The sequence below is a fragment of the Drosophila pseudoobscura genome, chromosome 4, assembly GCF_009870125.1.
Source record: "Drosophila pseudoobscura strain MV-25-SWS-2005 chromosome 4, UCI_Dpse_MV25, whole genome shotgun sequence".
Lineage (NCBI taxonomy): Eukaryota > Metazoa > Arthropoda > Insecta > Diptera > Drosophilidae > Drosophila > Drosophila pseudoobscura.
In genome coordinates this window covers 14113531-14139996 of record NC_046681.1, presented here as the reverse complement: position 1 = coordinate 14139996, position 26466 = coordinate 14113531, and the positions used below count along the sequence as shown (strand labels likewise).

At 42.6% G+C, this 26466-nt stretch overlaps 1 protein-coding gene and 1 non-coding gene across 3 annotated transcripts; both read left to right on the top strand.

The window, feature by feature from the left end:
- Positions 1–349: 349 nt before the first annotated feature.
- On the top strand, positions 350–26399 carry CdGAPr (GTPase-activating protein CdGAPr). Of its 2 annotated transcripts, none has more exons than XM_015181417.2 (7): positions 350–522; positions 17613–18037; positions 18103–19376; positions 19439–21085; positions 21153–21453; positions 21505–23552; positions 23623–26399. In XM_015181417.2, the coding sequence occupies exons 2-7, from the start codon at positions 17645–17647 to the stop codon at positions 23699–23701; spliced, it is 5742 nt and encodes a 1913-aa protein (XP_015036903.2). In that variant the 5' UTR covers positions 350–522; positions 17613–17644; the 3' UTR covers positions 23702–26399. The 2 variants fall into 2 exon arrangements, with proteins under 2 accessions (XP_015036903.2, XP_001355750.3); XM_001355714.4 differs by having other exon boundaries at positions 350–1081.
- Positions 26237–26432, top strand: LOC6902330 (U2 spliceosomal RNA). The gene has a single exon (XR_053166.2). It is a non-coding gene; the product is annotated as a U2 spliceosomal RNA (small nuclear RNA).
- Positions 26433–26466: the final 34 nt, after the last annotated feature.

Sequence of the window (26466 nt, the reverse complement as noted above, 5' to 3'; positions counted from 1 at the left end):
GAAATTAAGTCATCATTCGCATACAACTATTTGTTCAGGGCTTAGGGTTCAAATTGATGAATATGTTAAACGCTTAACCCATTGTCGACCAGTGGGTATTAAAATACACAATACGAAAATTAGGAAACTAAGAATTTTAGCACAGTTCAGGTAAAAGAAATAGTGGTATTTTTGTAAGTAAATAGTAAGGATTGGATGGGTCTACAGTGTTATTTTCCGTGGCTTAACTCTAGTTGTTTATCCGCCTAAGTGGTCTAAGTTCGTCTTTTCATCGGTATAGTTACGGTATATCTAAAAAACCTGACGCTGTCTCGGTATATTTCTGTGGGTCGGACGGTATATTCCATTGATTACTCCGCGGTCACACCGGGCCGCACATTTGTTGTCTTGTCGCGTTGCCGTTCGCAAACGGCGATCCGTTAAAGTCTTTTTGCTTCTTGCTCTTTGCCAGTCAAAGCCCTGATAAAATGTTGTAATATTACTCTTATTACACGACCAGTGTTTCATTCGACATAGCGAGAGGTGTGTAAAATTGTTCACTTTGCCCCCAGCCCCTACATAAGAGTGTCAAGCTAAAGAAGAAAGAGATATGCTGAAAAGCTGAAGAAGAAGAGGAAAGAAAAGTATCTCTTCTCTATTTAAAAATGTGTGTCAGTGTATTGTGCGGCGGCAGCAGAAAAAAAAGAGCATAAGCAGCAGCAGCAACAACAAGATATAATAAATAATAGCTCTAGCACCGTTTTGGCGACGACGTCTTCCCAAAGGGAGACCCCTGAAGAGGTCTTTTAATTGTGGCATTGTTTCCAGTATTTTTTCCCATCATCCAATTTCCAAGACGCGTTTTGTGCCAAATAACAGCAAATTATTCCCCGCTTTTTGACGGGATGATAGTGAAGTGTGTGTGAAAGAGTGTGTGGTGTGTGTGTCGGGAAAGGGCAAGTTGAAGTGTGTGCGTGTGGAAGGAGAGGACTAGCTCTGCTGCTGTCATCATCCATCCTGTATCTCCATTTCTCACCCATTGTTTAAGTGTGTTGTTTCGTTTCCCACGCATTATGCTCGCGCTTTGCTATTGGAATAGTTGGTATGTATGAAAATTTTCAGCGAAATTACTGTATTTAACTGTATTAAAGAGGGTAATTACATTTAATACAGCTTAGAGCCATATTTACCATCTTACGGCGTCGTTTTGTCGAATTGAAAGCATTATCAGGCACTCATATACTTATGATTACGCTTTATTCATGAGTGTCTGTGTATGAGCGTTTTTCACACTAGATTTTTGTCACCCTGCTGCTGCCTGCCGCCGCTCTCCTCTTACATACGCGCACACACACACACACCTGAGACAACTCCACCATATGCCTTGCGCCTAACTGTCCGCCGTGCCGTCTATCTGTCTTCTCTGTCTGTCTGTCATTCCACCCCATTTGCAGTGTATCTCTCTTACTGGCTGTGTGTTCAAGTATTTGTGTGTGTGTTTGTTTGCGTCTGCCGCCGCCTTTACGTGTTGTTGTTTTTGGTCAACAGAAAAAAAAGGAAATTTATTTTCTTGTTTTTAATGTTTAGGTGTGGTCGTGCTTTACACACATGTAACATGTACAAATACAAATGTATGTGTATTACATGGATCCCCACGGATTCAAGCGGAAGCAGGCATAAAAAAAGTTTTGTGGTTGACATTGAACTCTCCATCTGTTTCTCTCTCGCTCGCTCTCTCTCTAAGGGGATTTCTTTCCCTCTCGCCTTCTCGGTGAATATCCTTCTCCTTCCCTATTTCTCTTGCAGATGTGTCTTCTCCCTCCCTATCCTCGTACTGTACCTCCTTTCATTCCCTCTCTTCCTCTCTCTGTTTTCTTTCCCACTTCTTTCGCTAATGCCCCATACCCTCTTTCCACCCCTCTCTGTTGACTGACTTTGCCGTTACTTTCCAAAAAAAAGCCGCTCCTGGCCGGGCCTTTCATTTTTTTCGCTCGCTTTTCGGCCACATTTACTTTTTCCTTATACACTTTTTCGCACCGCAAAGAGTTTCGGTGAAAGGAGGCAATTGGATAATGATTGGGAAAATATCCTAAAGATCAGTACAATTAGTCTTCACTTATGGGTAGATCCTTTGCTTCTCTATTTAGGGGATTCTATTAAATATGTCTTATTCCTATAGCACCCGTCCATCCACCCCCAAGTCTATCATATCTGAAGATTTCTTTGCTATGCATCCTATGAGAGCATTTTCACTTCGCGTTGACTCATTTTTCTATGGCGGTGCGGGAATGTGAGGGGCCAAGCTTTCACGTTTATTATTACGATGTCTGATATTCGTACATAAGTACATACATACTACATAAATATACATACTCGTACATATGTACATGTACATCATACGAAGAGTACATATGTATAAGCCATACTGTTATTATTATGTGGCTCACGTCTTTGGGAAAAAAGATTCGCGCTGCGACTGCGCACGATTATGGCACATTTCATAGCCCGTGTTGCCCCCCGCCCGCGCTCTGCTGCCTCTGTGGGGCTCGGCTCCAACGATGACGAGAGCAAAGTTGACTACTGCCTGTTGCAGAAAAAACGTGTCAAGTTGGCCAGATATATCTACTACCATCCTCCATATATACTACACATCATTCATATATGGTAGTCGCTGTGCAAGAGCATAACCAGAGAGAGAGAGAGAGAGAGAAGAGTGAGACGAGTGCCGGAGAGCCGCCTGTCTGGGAGCTTCTGAGCTTCGATTAATTTCGTTGCGCCTCGGTAGCTGTGCACTCAACTCAAACATCCGCTCTGCAGCGCCGCTGCAGGGTACCAGAGCGTTTACCTCGTCGCAGCGGGGACCTAACCTTATTACACATTATACTACATTTACCCACTGCCCACATCTGCCACACTGCCCCCCGTGTGTGCCCCCCATGCCACTGCTCCATCGTCAGGCATCGTATAACATCGTATCTCCCAATATCACAATACCAGAAACCCCTTTCTCTAGGGTTACATTTGCATGGCCTGGCAGGGAGCATCTGGTTTGGTTTTTTTGGAAGCGGCATTGCACTACACTAGACAGCAGGGGTTGCACTACACACTAGACTGCAGCCAGGGGGTTGAAATGTCCACATTCCAGTTTTAGGATAACCGGAACCCCTAATCGTATGCAGGGCTTGTATTCCATTGGTAAGTGATCTTATTGGAATGTAAAAATGGCGGGAAATATTCAGGAAATACTTAAACAATGGGAGAAAATGGTAGGACAATGGGAATTCCATATGAAACGAGTTTATGTCACTTTAATGTTACTTTTCTGACTGTAAAATTGATCCGATTTGAATGATTTGTTGGTTCTCCGATAGACAATAGCTTTATTTATATTTGCGACCAAACAGAGCACCCATATCAAGATCCAATCGTATTACAGGTACGACAATCCACTGATCTTAAGATATTATTATATTTTCTAGAGCTGTTGCATGACTTTGCAGTTTTTGTGTAATTTTGGGTTCAAAAAAAGTACTTTTGCATATCATTTAGATGTAATTATAATGTTTTTTTGCAGACTGTCTGTTGCACACTTAATTATTGCTCCCAACTTTTGTTGACCAGTGTCTGACCCCTCCTCATGAGTTAACAAAAACACCACCCAACAAAAGCAACAAAGAAATGGCAAAAAATAAACAGCAACAAAAAAACTTCTGCTTTCCCCTCTACTCTTTTTCTCTGCCTTTCGTTGCTCTGTCGTTTCCCTCCTTTTATTTCTCTCTGTCTCTCTCTCCCTCTCTCGCTGTCGCTGTTTTGTTTCTCTCTCGTTTCGCCTGTTGTCTCTTATGACTGCTTACACCTGTTTATTCCGTAGGCGAATCGGAATCCCAGGCTGACGCCGACGCCGCCGCCGCCGTCGTCTCATGTTCGCATTTAGTTTTTGTTATTTTTTTGCTTACATGAAAATGTTACAACAAAAAATTCTTTATAAATTCGCTCCATATTTGGCTACTGACGCGCCCCCCAGTACCGGTGGGTTTATTGTTGTTTGGAGCTGGGGGAGGGGAGGAGGCACCGCATGCCAAGCCCACACAACACTTTAAGAATTTTTTGGCTTCGGCTTTGCCTTTGACTGGGACTCTAATTTGTTGTACCCTTCCCCAAAGAGAGGGTATGGCTCTTACGACGAGATGTGTTCAGGGAAGAGAAGAAAAAGGAAAGGGTTTGCACATAATCTACAAATTCTTGATCATTAGGAACATAACCAACATTAGACACCACAACGAATAGATTTGGGAACATTTTGGAATGGAATTTATAGAAAGATTTGGTTATAAATAGAATTTCCGCAAAGAAAACTTCATTGTTTATTAAATTGTTTGTTGAGCTAAGCTAAGTTTGATTTATCTTCAAGGTATCCCCACCTTCAACCATCCATTGATAGCCCTATTCTAAAGATATTCCTTTGAAGATTATCCTGCAGTTTAAAAGGATTTTTCAAAGTTCTTCCAAGATCTATACCACAAGACATTGGCCCTTAAAGGGTATCCCTAGCTTCGGTTATCAATGGTTGGCCCTCTTCCCTCCTGTGCTGCCTGGTTTCTGTTGGGGGTTTTCGTTTCATATACGCATATCAAATAATTGAGCTCAATTGATTTCAATTAAAACTGACAACTGGGCTGATGATTTCGTTGTGGTTGCTGTTGTTGTTGTTCCGATGGTCGTTAGTGCCAACTCATATGAAACAAAAACCATCAAAATGCCCCTCAAATGTTGGATTCGATGTATGTACTACTGTCTGTCTGCTTGGGGCTCGGTGCTCTTCGTGTTTCGTGCTTGATGGACTGCATCGAATGGGGAATGCACTGATGGGATTGTACCTCATTCCTCATTGGAAATTATATAAAAAGAAAAAGGGTAAAGAGGGAAAATGCATGCATGCATCAAAAGAAAATAGATTCATCCAAAGGGAAATTATTCAATTGGAATTCATGGAAATTCTCTAAAAAAAGGGATTACTTTTGAGTAAAAAGATTCATAAATCCTTGAAAACCTAAACGATCTATCTCTCTTCCAAAAATTCTTGTTTTGTTTTCCCAAACCGGAATCCCATTTTTGGCAATGTTTGCCTTATTTTTAATCCGATTGTTATTTAAAACTGTTAGATCTCATAGACACGACTGTTTATAGAGTGTTGAAGCCCATATATCTAGATAATTTGTATTGTTATTGATTTGCGGGGGCCATCTACGGGGAGAGTCGTCTACAGTACCATATAAGGAAACACCTTCTTAAAATTTACGAGATCTACATACGAGATATCATACAGACATCAAACACCGACTCGCTGTATACCTCTTGAATAATAATTGCATGAAATTATAGATCCTATTATTCTACATTCCATTCAAATCGCGTCGATGATTCATGAGGTAAATTATACACGTGTTTCGATGATAAAAACAGCAAAAAAAGAACATTCCGTATTGTGTGTCACACGTTAATGAGTCATGGAAAAACAGGGGAAAACAAATATCGGTTTCACTTTCACTCTTATCTCTGAAAATAGATAAAATCGAGATATGCTAAAAAAAAGTACCCAGGATTTTTCAGGGGTTTCAGAAGGTACTTTTACTTTTTATGGCTGCTCTGGAGAGTACTTTTGATTCTATGGATTGCACAGAACAGTCCTCATTTTCTTCATTGGATATCATATCAGAGGGTTTTTTTTTCCACCCTACCTTTTCGTTCTATGGCTTCCAGGAGGAACTTTTATTCTACATTCTTTGAAGTTTCCCATTTATAGGGATTTTCCTATGGGTTTTCTATGGATATTCCTATTTATATAAATGAGAATCCCATCCAGCAAACTGAATGCTTGATCACAAAAGTCTCTTATCAGTCACTCATGAGGTTCATTCATCCAAGATCAACATTTAAATATAACACATCTACATATGTATTAAAGAATCGAATTGTTTGATATTGCGTACAGTATACTTCTAGATTAATGGATCAAATGTGTGCTTTATACAGTAAACTAATAGCTCGTTTTATCAGAAATAATTACAGTAAAAGAAAATTAAATTTGTGATCATTTATAGCCCAAAATCGTTGTATAAATCTGTGCCTCCCTTTCAACGTTTTTGGTATCTTCTCTGATTAAAAACTTGATCGATAAACCCACCTAATTAGTGGTTTATCTCTTGAATCAGTGAAAAGTGAAATCTCTTACTTTTGAATCGTGTGATCGGACTTGATCAATGCCCTATTTATAGAGAAAATAAACCATAGGAATTCCTGTCGCTCTGTCAACTATTTAGCTGCTACCTCTGCTGCTGCTTCTTTTGTTGTATTAATAGATATGCTAAAGATAGAGAATCGAAATACCAAATTCCTATGCACAGGATAATCTAAAGGCATAGATTGTAGATCGATAGATAGATAGATCATGTCGCCACAAAGTCTTTAGAGCAACAATTCTGAATGAATTTGCAGAGAAATAGAGAATAAAATAAATATAGAATAGTTAATAGAATAGACTTGCTAGAGGTTTGCATGAGTTAATTCTTTTAAATTCTTATAATTATAATAAATGTTTTATTTATTGTTAATTATTATAAATTTATGATTCTTACTGCCTACACAGATAAACCTTAGAGATCAATTCTAGAGAGTCGCAAACACTTTAGAAACGAGGTGGAACGTTGTGAGTTGCTGCGGACACCGCAACTCTACGGTTATACCCGATACTAAGTCAGTATGGCTCTCCTCCGGCAGACGCCGCTAATATTTGACGACACGACAAAGAGTGCGTGCGAGAGAGACAGAAAATCAGTCTGAGCTACGCGCTGCGTAGCCACTGCAAATTGATTTGTTCCTTTTGGCTATAAAAATGATCTGATCTGATCCAGATTCAGCAATCTAATAGATATGGTCGTTATCTATGATTCTGCGTTTTTAGTTTTCTCAAATCTGCAATATTGTGGATGCAACAGATTTTCGTCCTTTGTGGGGGCGGATGGGGGTGGGGCGAAATTCTGAGATATACGTTTTATAGTGACATCTTAAAGGAGTGTGTGTACCAAATTTGGTTACTCTAGCCTTAATAGTCTCTGAGATTTGTGGTTGCCTCAGATTTTCGTCCTTTGCGGGGGCGGAAGGGGGCGTGGCGAAATTTGGACAGGAAACGGTCAAGGTCCGATATCACAGGAGTGTGGATACCAAATTTGGTTGTTCTGGCTTTTATAGGTTCTGAGATCCTAGAACTCATATTTTGCAATTGGCAAAACCGACCATGAAACCTGTGTGTTAGAGTGAGACAGAGCGAGAAAGAGTGAAATTGTTTTCGTGATTCTGGCTGTAATAATTATACGATCTGGTTCAGATTTTGCACTCTAGAAGATATAGTCATCTTCTACGATTCTGCGTTTTTAGTTTTCTCGTATCGTCAAAATTGTGGATGCCACAGATTTTCGCCCTTTGTGGGGGCGGAAGTGGGCGGGGCAAAGTTTTGAAATATTTTTGGAGCAGTGACATATCACAGAAGTCTGGATCCAAAACATCGTTGCTCTAGCTCTTATAGTCTTTGAGCACTATGCGCTGAAGGGGACGGACAGACGGACAGACGGACGGACGGACAGACGGACAGACGGACAGACGGACGGACGGACAGACGGACAGACAGACATGGCTCAATCGACTCGGCTATTGATGCTGATCAAGAATATATATACTTTATAGGGTCGGAAACGATTCCTTCTGGACGTTACACACATCCACTTTTACCACAAATCTAATATACCCCAATACTCATTTTGAGTATCGGGTATAAAAATAGTTCTTCAAAAGAAATAAAAGAATAGTAAAAGTAATAATAAAGAAATAATAAAATAATAATAAAATAATAATAATAATAATAATAATAATAATAATAATAATAATAATAATAATAATAATAAAATAAAAATAATGATAATAAAATAAAAATAATAATAAAATAAAAATAATAATAAAAAAAGAATAGTAAAATATAATACATATAAATACCGATTTCCTATAGATCAAATAATTCTCACCGTCGATTAAGAGTTCTCATAGAGCCCCACAATTATTGCGGATCCCACAATAATCTGAAAAACAAGCCATAAAAGTTTTCATATAAAAAGAAAGATACAATATTTGTTTATCGCATTGTTTAGTGTATTTTATTTGTTTATGGAACTCTCATTCGACGCTTGTGCCAATTGCCCTCGATCGTTGCTCGTTATTGCTATTGTTTCATATTGAAATTCAACACTTTATTTCAACAATTTATATGCACGAGGCACTCGTATTCCGTTCGCCGTCTGCCGTCTGCCGCCTGCTGCCAGCTTCTCGTAGAGAAATGAATAATAATTAAATTAAATTGTTTAAACGGCCGGCTTCTGTCTGTGGTCTCCGTCTCTATGGTTTGTGTATCTTTGCTTCTGACGTTTGTTTCTAAATATTTTTGTCGCTGTTTCGGTGCCTTCCTCCAGTCGGCCAGCAGCTGCTTCGCATATTTTTTGGAATGTGAATTTTTATTGTACAACTTTTCTACACTTTTTATACCCGATACTCAAAATGAGTATTGGGGTATATTAGATTTGTGGTAAAAGTGGATGTGTGTAACGTCCAGAAGGAATCGTTTCCGACCCCATAAAGTATATATATTCTTGATCAGCATCAATAGCCGAGTCGATTGAGCCATGTCTGTCTGTCCGTCTGTCCGTCCGTCCGTCTGTCCGTCTGTCCGTCTGTCCGTCCCCTTCAGCGCCTAATGCTCAAAGACTATAAGAGCTAGAGCAACGATGTTTTGGATCCAGACTTCTGTGATATGTCACTGCTCCAAAAATATTTCAAAACTTTGCCCCGCCCACTTCCGCCCCCACAAAGGGCGAAAATCTGTGGCATCCACAATTTCGACGATACGAGAAAACTAAAAACGCAGAATCGTAGAAGTTTACTATATCTTCTAGAGTGCAAAATCTGAACCAGATCGTATAATTATTACAGCCAGAATCACGAAAACAATATCACTCTTTCTCGCTCTGTCTCACTCTAACACACAGGTTTCATGGTCGGTTTTGCCAATTGCAAAATATGAGTTCAAGGATCTCAGAACCTATAAAAGCCAGAGCAACCAAATTTGGTATCCACACTCCTGTGATATCGGACCTTGACCGTTTCCTGTCCAAATTTCGCCACACCCCCTTCCGCCCCCGCAAAGGACGAAAATCTGAGGCAACCACAAATCTCAGAGACTATTAAGGCTAGAGTAACCAAATTTGGTACACACACTCCTTTAAGATGTCACTATAAAACGTATATCTCAGAATTTCGCCCCACCCCCATCCGCCCCCACAAAGGACGAAAATCTGTTGCATCCACAATATTGCAAATTTGAGAAAACTAAAAACGCAGAATCATAGATAATGACCATATCTATCAGATTGGTGAATCTGGATCAGATCAGATCATTTTTATAGCCAAAAGGAACAAATCAATTTGCAGTGGCTACGCAGCGCGTAGCTCAGACTGATTTTCTGTCTCTCTCGCACGCACTCTTTGTCGTGTCGTTTAATATTAGCGGCGTCTGCCAGAGGAGAGCCATACTGACTTAGTATCGGGTATAACCGTAGAGTTGCGGTGTCCGCAGCAACTCACAACGTTCCCCCTCGTTTTTTTTTGCTTTCGATTTTTTCTATCTCGTTGTGTTGTTGTTTTTATAAATATTTGGCATGTGCGCTGGCGCTACGAAATATCTAAATATTTAGTTATGCCGCCTGTGTCCACTCCGTGTTTTCTATATTTTTACTCGCAAAAAATCAAACTTTCACTTCCATTAAAAAATATATACGAACTTTTGTTTGGTCTATGTGACTGTAGCTGTATCTGTATCTGTGTGTGCGTATTTGTATCTATGCATCTGTCCATGTATCTATGTGTGCGTTTATGGTGTACCTGTTTTGTCGTCAACGTTAAAATGACATTAGGAGGCTAGGTTTTATGGTTGGTCTCATTAAGGGGCAGTGGCGGAGATCTTTATGGCGAAGGGGACAGCGGCAAGGGGTATCTGTCTCTATAGAGCAGGGCTGTTGAGGCAGGGGCCATTACCCCATGCCCCATACCCCGGAGGAAGCGAAATTCTGCAACAAAATGTCAAAGTAGAAAATTTACATCCAAACGATTTCGCTTTTCTTTTCTTACTTTTTTTTTCTTGTTAATATTTGTTTTCTATTTATTTTCTCAACTTTTTTCCCCTTTTTATCGGCTGAACTTTTTCGTATTTTTTCTTCTTGCGTAAATCCCCTTACAAATGTCTCTTGATGAGTTTTTTCCATGAAGATACTCGTTATGTTGAAAGTTGAAAGCATTTTCAACATACTGCCATACATATTACATTACAAAGTATCACTGGTTTTGGCTAATAAAAATGTTTTGTAAAAGGTAGTTATAATAATTTGAGAGAGAACCCACCAATATCAAAGAATTACATACAATATACACCACACATAACGTTGTTTTTCTGGATATATATCCAGATTACAGCTTGAGATACTTGTCACAGGATAGACACATCTTTCATCTGGTATTTGACGATTGTTAATCTTTGCAAACAATTTGGCAAAGAGATAACTGAACTTACAACGAAATATATCTAATCTAATATCAAGGGCTTATCTGCAAGATCTCTTGCCCCTCTGTTACATCTCTTAATCATGATTGAACGATAACTAACTTTAAATACCTGCCTTTGCCGTGGTTAGGGCATACAAATTTCATTCATCCGCCAAAGGTTTTCTACCTCTTTCATAAGCTTTTTCTATGGGGCGGGCACCTGCTTTATAGGCGCACATATACTCTCGTGCGATTGTTCAGGTCCGGTCTGGTGGCTGGGGTACGTGTGTGCATAATTGTGTGAACGGAAGTTTGAAAAGCTCCAGCAATCAAGAGACGTCCGCCGTGGGGTCTGCCCCGTCCATGGGAGTCGTGTGTCCGTTGGTTAGAAATAATGAAATCGACTAGAGCTGCTTGGGCCAACAGCGGACTCCAAGCGGAGGCCAAGAGCAGAGGCGTTGACTAATATGCCAGTTACGACTAATTGCATTTGTTGCTCTCTTTTTAGCCCCCACCACGGGGTCCGGGGTCCCAATACTTTTCATTGTGAGTCATCCAGAAGAGGTTTCTAGGTTTTAGGGTGGGGTATCGATTGGTCTGCTCGAGGAAAAACCCAACAGAGAACATTTTTGAGCGATACTCAGATTAATTGGATAAACTAAAGGAACAATCATTGAATAGGTATTCAACTATTCAATATCTAAAGAAAACGACTACTAAGTGTTTGGAAATTGAAATTGGAAATTCCTAAGAAGTACAGTGCTAGTCTACACTAAAATAATTATCCCATCGAGATGATTTTTGGTATTTAAGTAGATTATAGCTTTATATGTAATCATACCAAATCAGAGCTTTCTATTCTCAGAAATGTGACAGTTACACCTATTTCCATACATACATATGTAATACTTATCCGATCATGTATGTATAATCACACCAAAACTAAGCTTTATCGCTTGAAAATTGTAGGCACCACAAGTTTCTGTTGATTTCTGTTGAGCTTAAAAAATATGTAAAACGATTCTTTTTTGGTTGGGAATCCCCAGTATTCTGTGTCCAGTAAAAGATACATAGATTTCGAAATTACTGGAATGCTGTCAATACCCTTCTGCTATACCCTTCGTACTCCACAAAACCCTGCAAACAATACAAATGTATATAGTAGGTATTGTAATCGTATCGAATGTAAGCAAATCTCCCTTATGATGAGTCAACCGAAGCGTTGGGCAGATCAGATTACCATCGAACAGTGGCACTCCGCACTCCAACAGAAGCTCTGTGGCATGTGGCACTGGGGCAGTGGCACCCAAAAGTACAAGTGCCACAGAGATCTGTCTGTCTGCCTGTTGGCAGTCGATTGTGGGGCGTAGATTGATACGGCGACGATGCTGTTCAACAGATTAACGACAACAGCAAACAGTCATAGAGCCATGGAGCCATGGAGCCACGAGGGGGGGACAGACAGCAACCGGATTAGCCTTGGGCTGCAATTTGTTCCATGATTTTCGTCTCGTTGGGGGAGAAGGGGCTGCGATGCGACAGATCGCATAGTTTATAGGATCGGCATAAATTGGTCCCGTCGTTTAATCACTTCTGATGTTCAGCCATTAGTCATTTTGTTATTCTGTTTGCCTTTATTTGAGTCTCTCCAGAGTCTCTCTGACTATATCGTATATCATTTTACATTCATCTAAAATTTAATGTGAATCATCTGTGGCCACAATCGAGTGTTTAAGAGTGTCATCGAATGGTTAGAAAAGGATCTAACACGATGCTCAAGGAGAAATGGAAGAAACAGAAGCTCTCCTGGGACATTATTTACATTTTTAATATAAAGAAAAAAACATTTAAACCAATCGATTTGCTCCGCGAATCATTGCAGGGCAAGCCGCAGACGACAAAGAGTGTTGGAGAGTATTCTTTGGAAATGATCCAAAGCGATTCTCTAGTTTTGGGGCAGAAATGAGTTTATCGACTCGAAAAATTGAAAACAATTATTTAAAGAGAAATTCCTGATCGCCCCTTGACATTAATATTATTTAATGTATATTAAGTATATATTTATTGATAATTATAAGTAAACGCAGGAGCTGGTATCGGAGTCTAAGAGTTCTCTAAGAGTGCTCTCCTTCTCTATTGTTTCTTTCTGGGATATATTGTGACATTTGTTGCAGCCTGTTTTTACTAAGAGCTGGACAGGAGAAGTCTCCTCCTCTTTTCCAGGTCTATGCAGCTATGCCAGAAATCCTTGGAGAGAGCACCCAGATCCCAGACCTTTTAATTGATTTATATTTAAAATCATCTTTATTATTTGTATTTTGTTATTTATTATATTTATTATTATTTATATTTAGAAATCACTTTTTCTATTTAATTTGCAGTTTGTTTGTATTTCTAAAATTATTATTATTATTTAATTTAAATAGTGTGGGTTTTCTTTTTGCCATGCCATTTTCTCTAACTGAATAAATCTTAATTTTCCAAGTAATTTCTCTCAATTAATCCCCATTATCTGGTCACTTTTTTTTGGTTGGTTTTAAACCAGCTATTGCATTGATTTAACCTACATTCGAATGGTCGCTTGCATGCCTTAACATATGATCTAATTAATACTAGATTAAAGCAGAAGACTCTGGCTCTACATGCAGGATGTGGGATGCTCTCATAATTAAACTGGAAATGTATGAGCTGCAGAAATCCTAAAGAGATCTATTTAATTGCCCCTCGGCGTATCCGTCTCATTCAGATGCACATCATTCGGGCAGCAGCCTCTTTATGGGGCACTTGTCGTTTGAGTGAGTGAATGACTGAATGAATGTCACGAGTGACTGACTGGCTGACTAACTAACTGGTAAACAGACAGACAGACAGACAGGCGGACACTCGGAGTCGAATGCTAGCTTTAAGCACACATTATGCATGCATTTTGCCGTAGCCGTAAGTCTTTTATGGTCGGCATCATTCACTGCAATTGTTTGCTCTAGAAAATGCTCTCTGGCTCTCTGGTTCTCGGCTTCTGCCGAGTGAACGAGTGACCCACTTTAAGCCATAAATTAGCACAAACAGCAACAACAACAATCAGCTTTTATGCCACTTCATGTGGCATGTTGTTCCTCCTCTCTCTCTCTCTCTCTCTCTCTCTCTCGAGAATCTAGTTAGACTGCACTCCTCCTCCTCCTCGCACGCACCAACAATTCCAGTCTTGCTTTTCTTTATAGATCATTGTCAAATGTACTTCAGCTTTCAGTTTCTCCATCGAATTGGGTCAGAATACAGCGACGGGATGGGATGGAGATGGAGCAGGCAGCAGCAAAGTAGAGCTGAAAAACAGAAGGAAAACACAGTCATTAAAAAACCATTAACTATTGTCCAATATTAAGTTATTTCATAGTATTAGATGAGTCTCTCGATTGAAATGTTTTACCCCCCGAAACAAACTGTTGGACATGGGATCTAACTGTTGGACATGGACAGTGTTTAATTGATTGGAGAAAGTGAGGCTCTCCGGTCTCGGACTCGGTCTCGGTCCGCAGCAAAATGAACCAAAAAACGTAGCTTCGAGGCTGGGAAAATGTCTTCATTGCAATCGGGCAATCAAGCAATCGAGAAAATTGAATATGCACAGCAGCTACAGCTAGCAGATAAAAAAACAACCAACCATCTCTCGATTTTGGCTTTTTGTTGTTTTTTTTTTTTTTTTCAGACAGACTCTTATGTGAACAAGTGTGATTATGTGATTTTTGAGGCATAACTTTTGTGAGAGATGAAAATACGTGTATTTCCAAACAACTTTTGATGCAATCAATTGTTACATTGTGTTTTTTTTAGCCAAACACTTGATTTTCAAGATTAATTTAATGTTTGAGCATGGAAACATGTTTTCTACAGCAAAAACAACTACAGGAGACCTATTGATTGGGAAATCTGAGGCGATCTGTTCCTCGGGTGCAAAAGACGTTAATTCGATGTTAAAATTTTACATAAGCGAATGGACACGTTTAGAGATTCTTCGGGGGAAAATCATATCGTAGAAGAAAGAAACCCATAACCCAGAAACCACACTGAAAGTTGCCTGCAACCTCCAAAACTTATTTTTGAATTTTGGCAAATTCCAATTACATTTTCCTTGAAAAGTTCAAAATAAACTTAATTCAACTTTAAAAAAATATGAATTCAGGGAACCCATAATTCGTGGAGAAAAGATTTCTATGAAGAAATCCAGTCCTGGAATTATATGCAATTTTTGAAATATCGGTGGATTTTTTCTTGCATTTGGCCTTCCATTTTCACGTCCCGAGATCTCTAGCTTTCGACCTGCTACGTTCTAGGAAACCGAAATCGAATTCGAAAGATGATAAGACCCTGCCTATAAATTGGGGTTTCGCTAGCAAGCAAATATTAGTTGACTTCCAAACACCGAAAATACCAGCAATGGCTGGCTCTACATTGCGTTTAAGGTAATCCTCCAAGTGAAATTCTATAAAGAGATAAAATCATATTCTATTCTTTAGAGATTTCCCAACGGCAGAGAACAATAGGAAATCTTTGGAAACTCATTGGATAACATTCTGTTATATTATCGCACACTCATTCATTCATTTGTTGGATAACGGACTACGAGCGCCATTTCGATGGTTAGATCTTTTGTTTTTCCTCACAGGTCGTTGACGTCTGATATTTGCAGGGTATGAGGAGGGTATATTTCATTTGTGTATACTTATGACAGATTACAGGTGTTAAGGGATGTATAAAGTACGTTAATATGCAATGTATTCATGATCTATTCGATCTAGACCTTGAACATATCTTCTTTGGGATCTCGGAGCATATAATAGCTATATAGATTCTGATCAATTATTCATTTTATTCTGAAAATAGTCTCTTGTTTTGTATTAACCTTTAAAGTTCTTCCTTTCTTGTTCTTATTTGCCAGATTCGTATACACCTATATCATTATAATAAAATCAAAATTAAAGCGTACACTTTTGTTAATGAGAACTTTTCCTAAGAACTCTTCTCATATGATTTTTTCCCCTCCTAATAGAAAAGCTTTCGATACGAGTATTTTTCACTCAAATGAAATCATATTTCATATATTTTTGTTACAGTTACAGATACCCATTAATAGGGAGGGTATCGCGTTGTCGCATGGGACTATTTCGATTGCCTTTAGTTGTATTTTTTTTGTCCATGTGTGTGTATATTTTTTCCCTGGCAGGTCGTTGCCGTTTGTTTAAATCCGATTTTATATGCACACTTATTGATTATTTTTTGTCATTTATTTTCTTTACTCTTCTCGTTTTTCGTTGGTTTTTCTTTTATATTTTGTTTTGTTTTTCGTTTCTTTATGAGGCTGCATTTTGAGACCGTTAGCGTTAACATTTGCTTTAATGGTTTTGTTGCGCTTTGGGGAGCTGCTGCTGCATTTGATGAACGGCCCCCAGAGCATGGTCTCTCCCTCCCTCTCTCTCTCTCTCTGTGGGGAGATGCAGCTCTTCCTATCGCCTCTCCTATGAGAGTTGAAAAACCCGTTTATCCGTCCCGCTCTATGATTTTGTTAGCTGCAAAAGTTGGTGTCTCGTCTGTCGCGTCTGCCACATCCCGTGGCCCGTTGGGGCTCTGTCTCTGTTTCTGCTGCCAGCTCCCCCTGTTCACCCCACTCTCCTACATCCCAGCCGTCTGTCTGTCTTTCTGTTTAATTTATGAAAGTTTAAATGCTCCAAAGCCTGGCGGCGATTGCATTTCGTGTTGCCTGTAAATCAGAACTACCGCTAGGCATCCCCCCCCCCCCCCCCCCCCATGTGCAACATCATGATGATCATCTAAAACGAGAAAGGAAAAAGTCTTTTCTGTGAGTGCCACCGATGCTGATACCCTGACAGGAAGCCACTTTGGTTCTTAAGAATATATTTTGAATATATTTCAAATTCCAAGTCTAAATGTGGGCTATACTCCAATGTGGAACCCAATCTGGAATCTATATACTTAATAAAAGCGAATACTCTTACTATGCCCGTCTGGAACCAAAGAAAGAGTCATCATCGGTTGTCCTGCTGCTGCTGCATGCATTTCGCATTCGATAAACAATCCCCCATTCCCCAACTGGCTTGAACTTAATAAATATTTATTGTATATACTTATAGAAAGAGATACGATACGATACGATACGATGCGATATATGCGAGTGCCACAGCCATATATCCATGCCACAAAGGATGTCTGAGCCAGTGACCTTATTCTTTCATTTGGAACAGCAGCAGAGAACCACAGAGAGTTCCATTTCACAGACAGAGAGAGAGTGGGTCTCACAGGAGGAGAGAGTGGAGTAGAAGCCCGCTCGCTAGCCCCCCAAAAAGTAGAACATATTGGAACGGGCAGCCTGCCAGACAGACACCGACCGGGGCTTGGTTCCGTTCCATTGGGTCGCGGCTCTGGGTTGGGGTCTGGGCTTGGGTTAATTGATAAAAGAAACAGATCGTGCGTGCCATTAGAAAGTAAACGCGATTTCGGGCCTAAACGAGCATTGAATGCTTAAACGATGCCTCGGGGAAGTACGAGTGTACTTTCCTTCAGTTTTGTGCTTTCTGTGGGAGCTTACTGGGAATAGTCAGAGACTGGGAGCCGGCTTCAAGTAATTACTGCTTCCATGCTGGGTCTCTCATGGGTTTCTTACATTTTGCTAGCGCTATGCTCTTTAGAACTCTTATTATTTCGTCGAAATTCCCACAGACATGGCCATATACTTTGTCAATACACTGTACAGTGTACACCGTATATGCAAATGGAATCGAAAGGCAACCTGAGAGTCAGAATAGTAATTGAAGGTCTCCCCCATTGTTGGGGGATTTTAATTTTAATTCTAATCACCCACTGGCGAAATCAGTGTCATTTGAAGGTTCACAAATCTGTGAAAATTACTAGAGAATAATATATAAATTACCTACAGTCACAAAACATCACTAATATTTCTATTATTACTGGATTTATTTGTACAGATGTTGCTGACTGTTTGAGAGCCGAAGCGATCATGTCCGAGAAGGTGAGCGCGTCCTTGGCATCGCAATTGCATTCGCATGCATTGGCCACAACCGACGGAAGTGGCGCCGCTGCCGGCTGCCACCATCCCACCACAAAGGATGCCCATCCCCCGCTGCAGTTCGAAATGGATGCCCCGGCGGCGGCAATCAGCGCGCAGTTGAATTTCAAAATAATGCCAGCGGACAGTCTGCCCGGCCTGAGCTACCAGGAGATGTTTGCTTCCATGAACACATCACAAATCTCCAATGCCTCCACCGAGGCATCCTCCAGCTGCAGTCCACAATTGGGACTGGGATTGGGTCTGGGATTGGGTGTGCCAATGGGGCCCCCGCCACCAAAGCCCAGTCGCCAGCATATGGCTGTGCAGCCATTGACCACATCCGTAAGTGTTTCCTTGAGTTTTCCATCAGTATTCAGACTGATTCATGTTTTGATTTGTCTACCTAGAAATCGTGTCGCTTTCCCAAGCTAGAGGAGTGCGCACATTTCCACTACGAGCGCGTACAACTGGGACCCCTCTCTGTCCAGCTGCTGGATGACAAGTCCGAGCACATGGGCAGCAGCATAGCCTCCCAGTCGATTGGCGGGGATCTGCCGCACAGCTCGCTGAGGAGCTTCTCCCCCGAGAGCTGTTGGTTCATCATTCGTGTGTGTCCGCAGCGCTGCGAGCCCTTTCTGATCAAAAGATCCTTTGAGAATATGCAACTGCTCGACGAAATGCTGCATCGCTGTGTGTACGATCGAAAGATCAGTGGCCTGAGGAACATGGCAGAGCTGGCCGAAGAGCTGCCGAGCGAAACGGATGTGGAGTATGCGGTGGGCAAGTACTTGGAGCGCTTCTCGAAGATTGCCTCTGATTCCCTGACCTGCGGCACCATCCTGACGTGGCTGCAGCTGGACAACAAGGGGCGACGCCTGCCCCTGGCCGATGGCGAGACGCAGCGAACCATCAACACCCCGGCGGTGGGGGCAGCTTATGGCGTGAGGCGCTATCAGGCCCAGGCCCCGGACGAAATAAACATCGAAGTGGGGGATATGATCTCAGTGATCGACATGCCCAGTCCCGCCGAGTCGATTTGGTGGCGCGGCAAGAAGTCCCATCTGCAAAAGTCCCTCTACGAGGTGGGCTTCTTTCCGCAGTCGTGCGTGGCCACCATTGGGGACAAGGTGCCGAGGAATTTCCCCATGCCAGCGCCCCTAGTGGGCCATCTGGATGCCTCCCCCACGAAGCCAGTACTGCGAAAACATGGCAAGCTGATAGCCTTCTTTCGATCCTTTATCCTGTCGCGTCCGTCGCGGCGACGGCTCAAACAGAGCGGCATTTACCGCGAACGGGTGTTCAACTGCGATTTGTCGGAACATTTGCTGAACAGCGGCCAGGATATACCCATGGTCCTGCGATCCTGTGCGGAGTTTATAGAGAACTATGGTGTCATCGATGGCATCTATCGACTCTCTGGCATCACCTCGAATATCCAGCGTTTGAGACGCGCCTTTGACGAGGAACGAGTCCCGGATCTAGGCAATCCGGAGATGAAACAGGACATCCATGCCGTCAGTTCGTTGCTAAAAATGTACTTCCGTGAGCTGCCAAATCCTCTGTGCACCTACCAGCTTTACGACAATTTCGTGGAGGCCATACAGGTGAAGGCCGACGAGGCGGATGAGCGTCTGAGGCTGATGAAGGAGACGGTACTGAAGCTGCCGCCGCCACACTACAGGTAGGGATCGGAGGAGTTGCAGGAGATCTTTCATAAATAATAACTCTTTCTCCCTCCCGTAGAACCCTCAAATATCTGGCTGAGCATTTGTACAAGGTCTCGCAGCATCACGAACGCACTGGCATGACGGACAAGAACCTGGCCATTGTTTGGGCCCCCAATTTGTTGCGTTCCCCTGCCCTCGAGTCTGGTGGGGTGGCCGCCCTTCGAGGCGTTGGCGTCCAGGCCGTGGTCACCGAGTACCTGATACGGAATTGCCATAACATATTCGATGCTCTGGAGGACCAGCGTCACAGTGTGCTGCCAGTGGCAGTGGCACTGAATCCTAGCGAGAGAGGAGAGCTCCGTTTGGAGTCACTCACCGACTGCGAGAGCCTGCTGGTAGAACAACGCGAACAGGATCAATCTTTGGGTATGGTAGAGCGCCCCAAGAGCCTGAGCACAGGAGGAGCCAAGCTCATCAGCCTGGAGGAGGCCCAAGAGCGACACTCACGCATCGAGGGGGGAGATCTGAAGCATTCGCTGCCGATTAGCATGCTGGCGAGCAGCTGCAGCAGCAACACCAATGCCGCTGCTGCTGCTGGGAACGCAGCCACCAATATAGGATCTTACATCGAGGTGGGGGGAGGTCCCTCCAGTCTCCCCGACAAATACCACACAGTGCTGTCGGCGCCACGCAGCTGGCAGAAGCGTAAACCAGACAAAACGCCCTCATGGAAGTCGATTTTTACGCGCAGTCAGCGTCAGGGCAATGTCGATCCCAGCCACAAGATCACCATTGAAGCGGGTGTCGGAAAATTGGATCCTGTGTCCTCGCGCGTTAGCTTTGTCCAGGCCTCCCATGCGCATGCCAGCAAGGAGCTCTCGAAGCACGACAAGCCCAAATCCATAGAGCTGCTGGAGACGACACACGAACGAGAGCCCAAGCCCATGGAGCTGTGCATACGCTCCAATTCCATTGACAGCCTGCGGACAGTGGGTCATTCGCGCAGCGTCTCCCATGACTCGTACTTTGATCTGCTGCAGTCCCCCCAGCGGGGACACGTGACCACCTGCCCCTCGAGGGAGCTCTCAGAGCTGGGGCTCAATTTCGATCGTGAGGAGCCGGAGATGCGCATCTTTTCGGAGAGCGAATCGCTCGTCAGTTCCCCGCGTGTGGGCAAAGAAAACGTCCCCCCGGCGTCGGGATGCGCCACGCGCAGGATAATGCGCGCCCGCCCCGAGGAGTTCTCCAGTCAGACGAACAGCGTGAATCCCAGTCCCAAGAAGCAGCCGCGTCTCAATCTATTGTCTCCCTCGTCGGCCAGGGCCCTGCCTCTTCCATTGCCAGCCACTGCCGTGGCGGCAGCGGCTCAACCGGGGCCGCAGCACCATTGCGGCCACGAGCCAGCGGGTGCGGAGAACTGCTGCAAGCGCTACAAACTGGAGGATCAGCTCTGCGATATACAGTTTATTGATTGCGGCACGCCCGAGCATGCGCCGACGGTGCAGCAACAGTTTGCCAGCGTGGAAGTGCATCCGCCACCGAAGCCCGCTAGGTCGCATGCGCCAGGACCCACATCTCCTGCCTCGGCGCGGTATAGCTATCCCTCAGTGCAATTGGGGGCCAAGCGAAAGGAGCAGCAGGCGGCCAAGGAGAGATTTAGCTATCAGGGGACGTTCATGCAGCAAGGGGGGAAGCCAGAGCAGACCCCACGTCCCGCAGTGCAGTGAGTAGATCATGGAACAAAAGAAGGGCTTCTGTATCAACTGTGATTCATCTGTAATCTCTTTCAGCAATAACACGGTACCAATGCGCACCAAACCCCGAGTGGAACTGCCGCCAGATGCCACCGATTCGCAGGGAAAGCTATCGGTGGCCACACCCACAACGCCTCAAAGGAGTCCACGATACAGCCTGCTGCTGTGCGACACGGAGGAGAGTTCTGAGAACAGTTCGGCTGTGACCACACCCCAATACGATATGGAGCCACTGATGCGAACCTCAGCCATGTCGGGCATCTCTGGGGTATCCTCCAACATGCAGCAGCAGCTGCTGATGGGAGGCGGTAGCTCTCATGAGAGTCTGGGACAGCATGTAAGTGAATGAAACAATACTTCTTTCCAACTCTAACGATCTGTGTTTCAGTTTAACAATCACCAAGACATGGATCAGCGTGATATGAATGCCCTGAAACGAGAGTTGTCTTTAGATTTGCAACCAGTGCAGCCACGCCTGCCGCAGCCCGCGAATCGTGCGGCCACATTGCCCGTGAAGGAACAACTGCAGGCAGCAGCAGCCGCTGCCTCGCCCAACAATTCGAATTTCACGGACAACACTAGTCAGTCGGTAACGCCCAGCGAATACGGCTACCAGCATTTGCAGCGGCATCTCAGCATGCACTCGCTGCTGGCCACAGAGGAGAGCTCCCCGGTGTACGAGGACTTTGAGCAGACGCCCAGCAATGGACTGCACAAACTGGTGGCAGCCACAAGTCCCATTAAGTCAACCATAAGCATCACATACAAGTCCCCGGAGAAGGAGAAGCCGCAGCAGAAGCTGCTGGAAACCAACTTTGACGAGAATATCGTGTACGAGCAGGTGAAGCTCTTCCGCAATTCGGTGACGGAAGTCAATCAGATGATGCTGAGAGACCAGGAGACGCGGCCCCCCTGTCTGAAGCAGATCGAGGAGGAGGAGCACGATGTGTGTGCCAGCAAGGCGGAAGAGATGACAGAGCAATTGCTGCAATTGGAAAAGGAGCAGCAGCAGCAGCAACAGCAACAGCTCTTGGAGCATCAGGAACTGACCGAAGACGATGAGCAGGAATCCCAATTGCTGTACGAAAACATTGAGCTACGTAAACCGAAAACAGTCTACGAAAATCTACGTGGCGAGGAAATGAAACTCATTTTAGATCCAGACCTCAAACCAGTCGTCAACAGTGATCGAATCGAATTGGATAGTCTCGACAGTTTGCCCGATAACATGGAACAGGAGCACGAGCTGCCAACAGAACTCCATCTGGCACCAATGCCAGCCATGCCAGTCAGCAAATCGCCATCGTTCAGTGTCAAGGAGTTGGCCAATAAATTCGAGAGTTCTCCCGTGGAGCAGCTGCCCAGCTTTGACTTTTCGGTGCGCGGCGGCTCCATGAAGAAGCCAAATGAGTTGAGTGTGCCTCTGTCCATGCCCAAGGCCATGCCCGCACCTGTTCCACTAAAGAAACTGAACAACGCACAGAAGATCACGCGTTCGCTGGACGAGAATGCCTTTGTGCGTGAGTTTGGGGGCAAACAGTTGCAGGATCTGTCGCTGAGCAAGTTGCCAGAACTGCCAGAAATGAACAATCGCCGCAAGAGCTTCGATTTTACGCGTCCCAAGACTTTGAATCCCCCAAAGAGGCTGCCGGGCATGAGCATCACCGAGGAGATCTGTCAGAAGCGCGGCAGCAGCGGCGGCGGCGAACCCGAACCGATTGCCATCACTCCCACCACAGAGAATCGCATTTCCCTCATACAGAATAATGTACCCAAAGATCAGCCAGCATCAGCTACACCGTTTCCCCCACCTGTCGGACGAAAGAGTGTGGTCGCGGGAGTGATTCTCGATCGCGAGCGCATTGAGAAGATCAAGGAGGAGCGACGCCAGCAGTTGACACAGAAGTACCATGGCGACACATTGAAGTCGCGATCGAAAACGGAACTGAACTCAACGGACGACAGTAATTTCCCCGCCACGGAGTCGTTGCGCATTAAATCCAAGTCACGCGGTGATATGCACTCACTGCAAAAGGACATGGACATGAATCTGAAGCAACTGGCCCGTGTACCGGGCGGTGGCTCTGAGAGCACACTACATACAGTGCCCAGCGATTATGTGGGGCAAGGAAATGGACAGCAGGGACAACAGCAGCAGCGTGTGCGTAGCATTTCCGATGAGAAGAATCAAAATTGTGATACCAATAGTGGTGGTGGAGTTGCAGGTGGAGGTGGTGTGGGCACAACGCTTCTGAGTGTAAAAACGGCTGCCCAGAAATACGGCAACCAGAAGGCAGCTCCATCATCGTCAGCATCGATAGCATCGTCGTCGTCATCGTCGTCTGGGCTGGTGCGTGGCCCACCGCCGCAGCCCCTGCCGCGTGAGCGCATGCCACAAAGGAATTCGTTGGCAGCCGAGAGCAATGCGAGCGCCAAGTGAGTGTTAAATGGAGATATCCCATTGACCTTTATGACTATTAATATGCACCATATATCCCTCTTGCAGCAACAGAGAAAAGATCTCACCACAATTCTCAATACGCGATGTGACAGCGATGTTCGAATCTCGTTTACAAAACCAATAGAGTTTAAGTAAAGAACAAAACTTACCAACTAAATTGCATCGAAATAATGAGACAGACGGCTATACGCCTTCTGCTATATATATAATCACATTTAATAATGGATTCGGCAGCGAATTATATATGCTATATATTTTATTTAGTTTTCTAAAACATGTACTTTTAAGCATTGGAAATTCTCTCTTATATCTGGCGCAAGCGGCAACCCCAAAGACACTTTCAGCTACATACTATAAAATGCCGCCTGAGGATTCGGATCTGGATAGCAAGAATAATATATAATGATAATGACAACGCCTTGCGCCCTGAAATCGTATGCAAAATTCAATTTTGTTTTGGAGAAAGAAGAGCATCAAGATGGAAGAGAGAAAGTTGAACTAAAAGACCATCCTATACCCCCCAAGTGGATGAAAATTGTTAATGCATTTCATACCCCCATAAAGGTGTTACGTTTCATTGAAAAAGTTAATTAAATTTCGGTTTTTATTTGTATTTTTGTGATTTTTTTGTTTGTTTCTCGAATGTTTTCTGTAATTCTAATTTTTCTTTTGACGCGTAAGAGCTTTCTGTAAGCCTTTTGCAAGCAACTTTGAGCGAGTTGTATTTAAGTTAATTATTATACGATTAAACGATTAATTTATACATACTATATCTTTTAAAACAATAAACTCGATTGCATTGTCCCCACTTCGATCCATAAATACACTTTGTAAATACTCGTTCTTTGGCTTTGCTTTTCACTTGAATGTTTCTTTAAGTGGATAAAAACTATAACACAAAACTAGATATATATCTACAGTACAAGTTGAAAAGTCTGTGTACGCGACTTGATTGAGGTCTGATAGAGGTTTTTTCAAGACAATTAAAAACAAAAAATACTCTACTAATATAAGTCCTAATGATGTAGTAACACTAATTAACACACTTAATGGTTGTCTACATGAACAAAAGAAACATTTACTGGTAACAGTTCGCTATGAAATGAAAAGCTGGAAATATAATAGATTTTTCACCTAGAAATGCTGTACAAAATATTTGCTTTTTCTTTCTATGAATTAATAATTTGATTGTACGATTGAAATCTAATTCCAGTCTGTTTTGAGATTCCTAGTTGTACTACAAAAGCAGTGTAGTGTTTTTCATCAATTGCTGAATATAGTTGAAAAAGCATATATGTATTTCTTAGAGATATGTAGAGATTATCCTTTATTTTTTACTTTTTCTTAGTTATAAATTATTTCTACACTAGAATTCGTAATAAAATCTTTTCTGAGATTCCCAATTGTACCACCAAAAGAGTGCACATGTTTTCAAGTATTCGAAACTTGCTGAATATATTTTTTAATGGATTTAAAGATTCATTCCTTTAAAGTCTTTTTTTGCTCCGCCCTGTAATTTTGAGCCTAAAGTTGTATGAGACCCAAAGGAAATCTATCTTGTTGTTGAGCGCGTACACAGTATTGGATTAGAATAAACCCCTTAATCCTATCTTTGACCAATCAAAAATGTTTTCAAATCAAACATAAACTAAAACGAGAGCTAACAGTAAAAGACAAACTAAATATAGGAATTTTAATGTGTGGCTAGTGCTTAGATTTGACTACTAGATAAAATTCATATATACTCGTGTATTCAAAGGCGGAAAAGTAGATAAAAATCAAATAAAACAAGTAATTGCATTTTCAATTGACTCCAGAAGCAGCTGCCAAATTGTTTTTATATTGAAAGCCTAATTCAAAAACGAAAAGACCACAAAACGGAAAAATAAAGGAAATTAACAGAATTGTAATACAATAACTAAATAGAAAGCTTTAAAACATAAGTTAGCATTTGATATATTTTGATAAAAAAAAATAAAAGAAAACAGAAACGAAAGAATACACAATTATATTGCATATTGACTGAGAACGACAAGAATAGCGGAAAAAATTTAAAGAACGCTTAAAAAAAACTATTTATGAAAGGAGCAAAGATCAATCAATCATTAAACTGGAATAGGAGATGAATTGTGAGGATGAGAAATGATGGATGATGTCATGGAATTAGTACACACTTTGCATTAACATATTTTATAATGAAACATTACAAACAACACTAATTTAACGCATATAAATAAAAAGAAAATATTAAGACTAATTGATATTTGTTATAGCTTGGGAGGGTCTCTCAAATACCTATAAAATAAAGGGGTTTCTTGTTCACCGGAACGAAATTAAACCTTTAGCTAATCATAAATGATGAAAAATGTTCCTCAAATTTAGCTAATGCAGCTCTCCATAGGTAACACAATTATACTAACCTCATACTGATTCTTATAGTTAAAACAGTTAAATTCTTTATTCTATTCCATTCAATCCAATCGTTTAGTTGCTGACATTTCAGAGGCTTTAGCACTGCAGATATATATGCCCATAAACCTTGTGAAATTCCACCCCTTGAAGTAAGCAATAATAGTTGAAATCAATTTGTGACACTATAATTCCCAACCAGTTCTAGCCGCACAGTCATCAGGTGGTGGCTGATTTCCAGCTTCAAGTTATCGCTTCTCGGCCTTATGGCTAAGATCAAAGTGTAGTATCTGTTCTTATCAGCTTAACATCTGATAGTTTCTCCATTGGAGAACAACAAATGTTAAACTGATTTTTGGAATCAGACGGAGTGCTAGGGGCTTGCTCCACCTCTGTCGCGGGTTGGCCCGGTATTGCAGTACCGCCGGGATTTCGGCCCAACTAAATAATCAATTCGCACACAAGTTTAAGAGAGAGAGA

Coding starts and splice junctions, on each gene's coding strand:
- CdGAPr (XM_015181417.2), top strand. CDS start 17,645: ATGTCCGAGAAGGTGAGCGCGTCCTTGGCATCGCAATTGCATTCGCAT. Junction 18,038..18,102: donor TGCAGCCATTGACCACATCC/GTAAGTGTTTCC, acceptor TTGTCTACCTAG/AAATCGTGTCGCTTTCCCAA. Junction 21,454..21,504: donor ATGAGAGTCTGGGACAGCAT/GTAAGTGAATGA, acceptor TCTGTGTTTCAG/TTTAACAATCACCAAGACAT.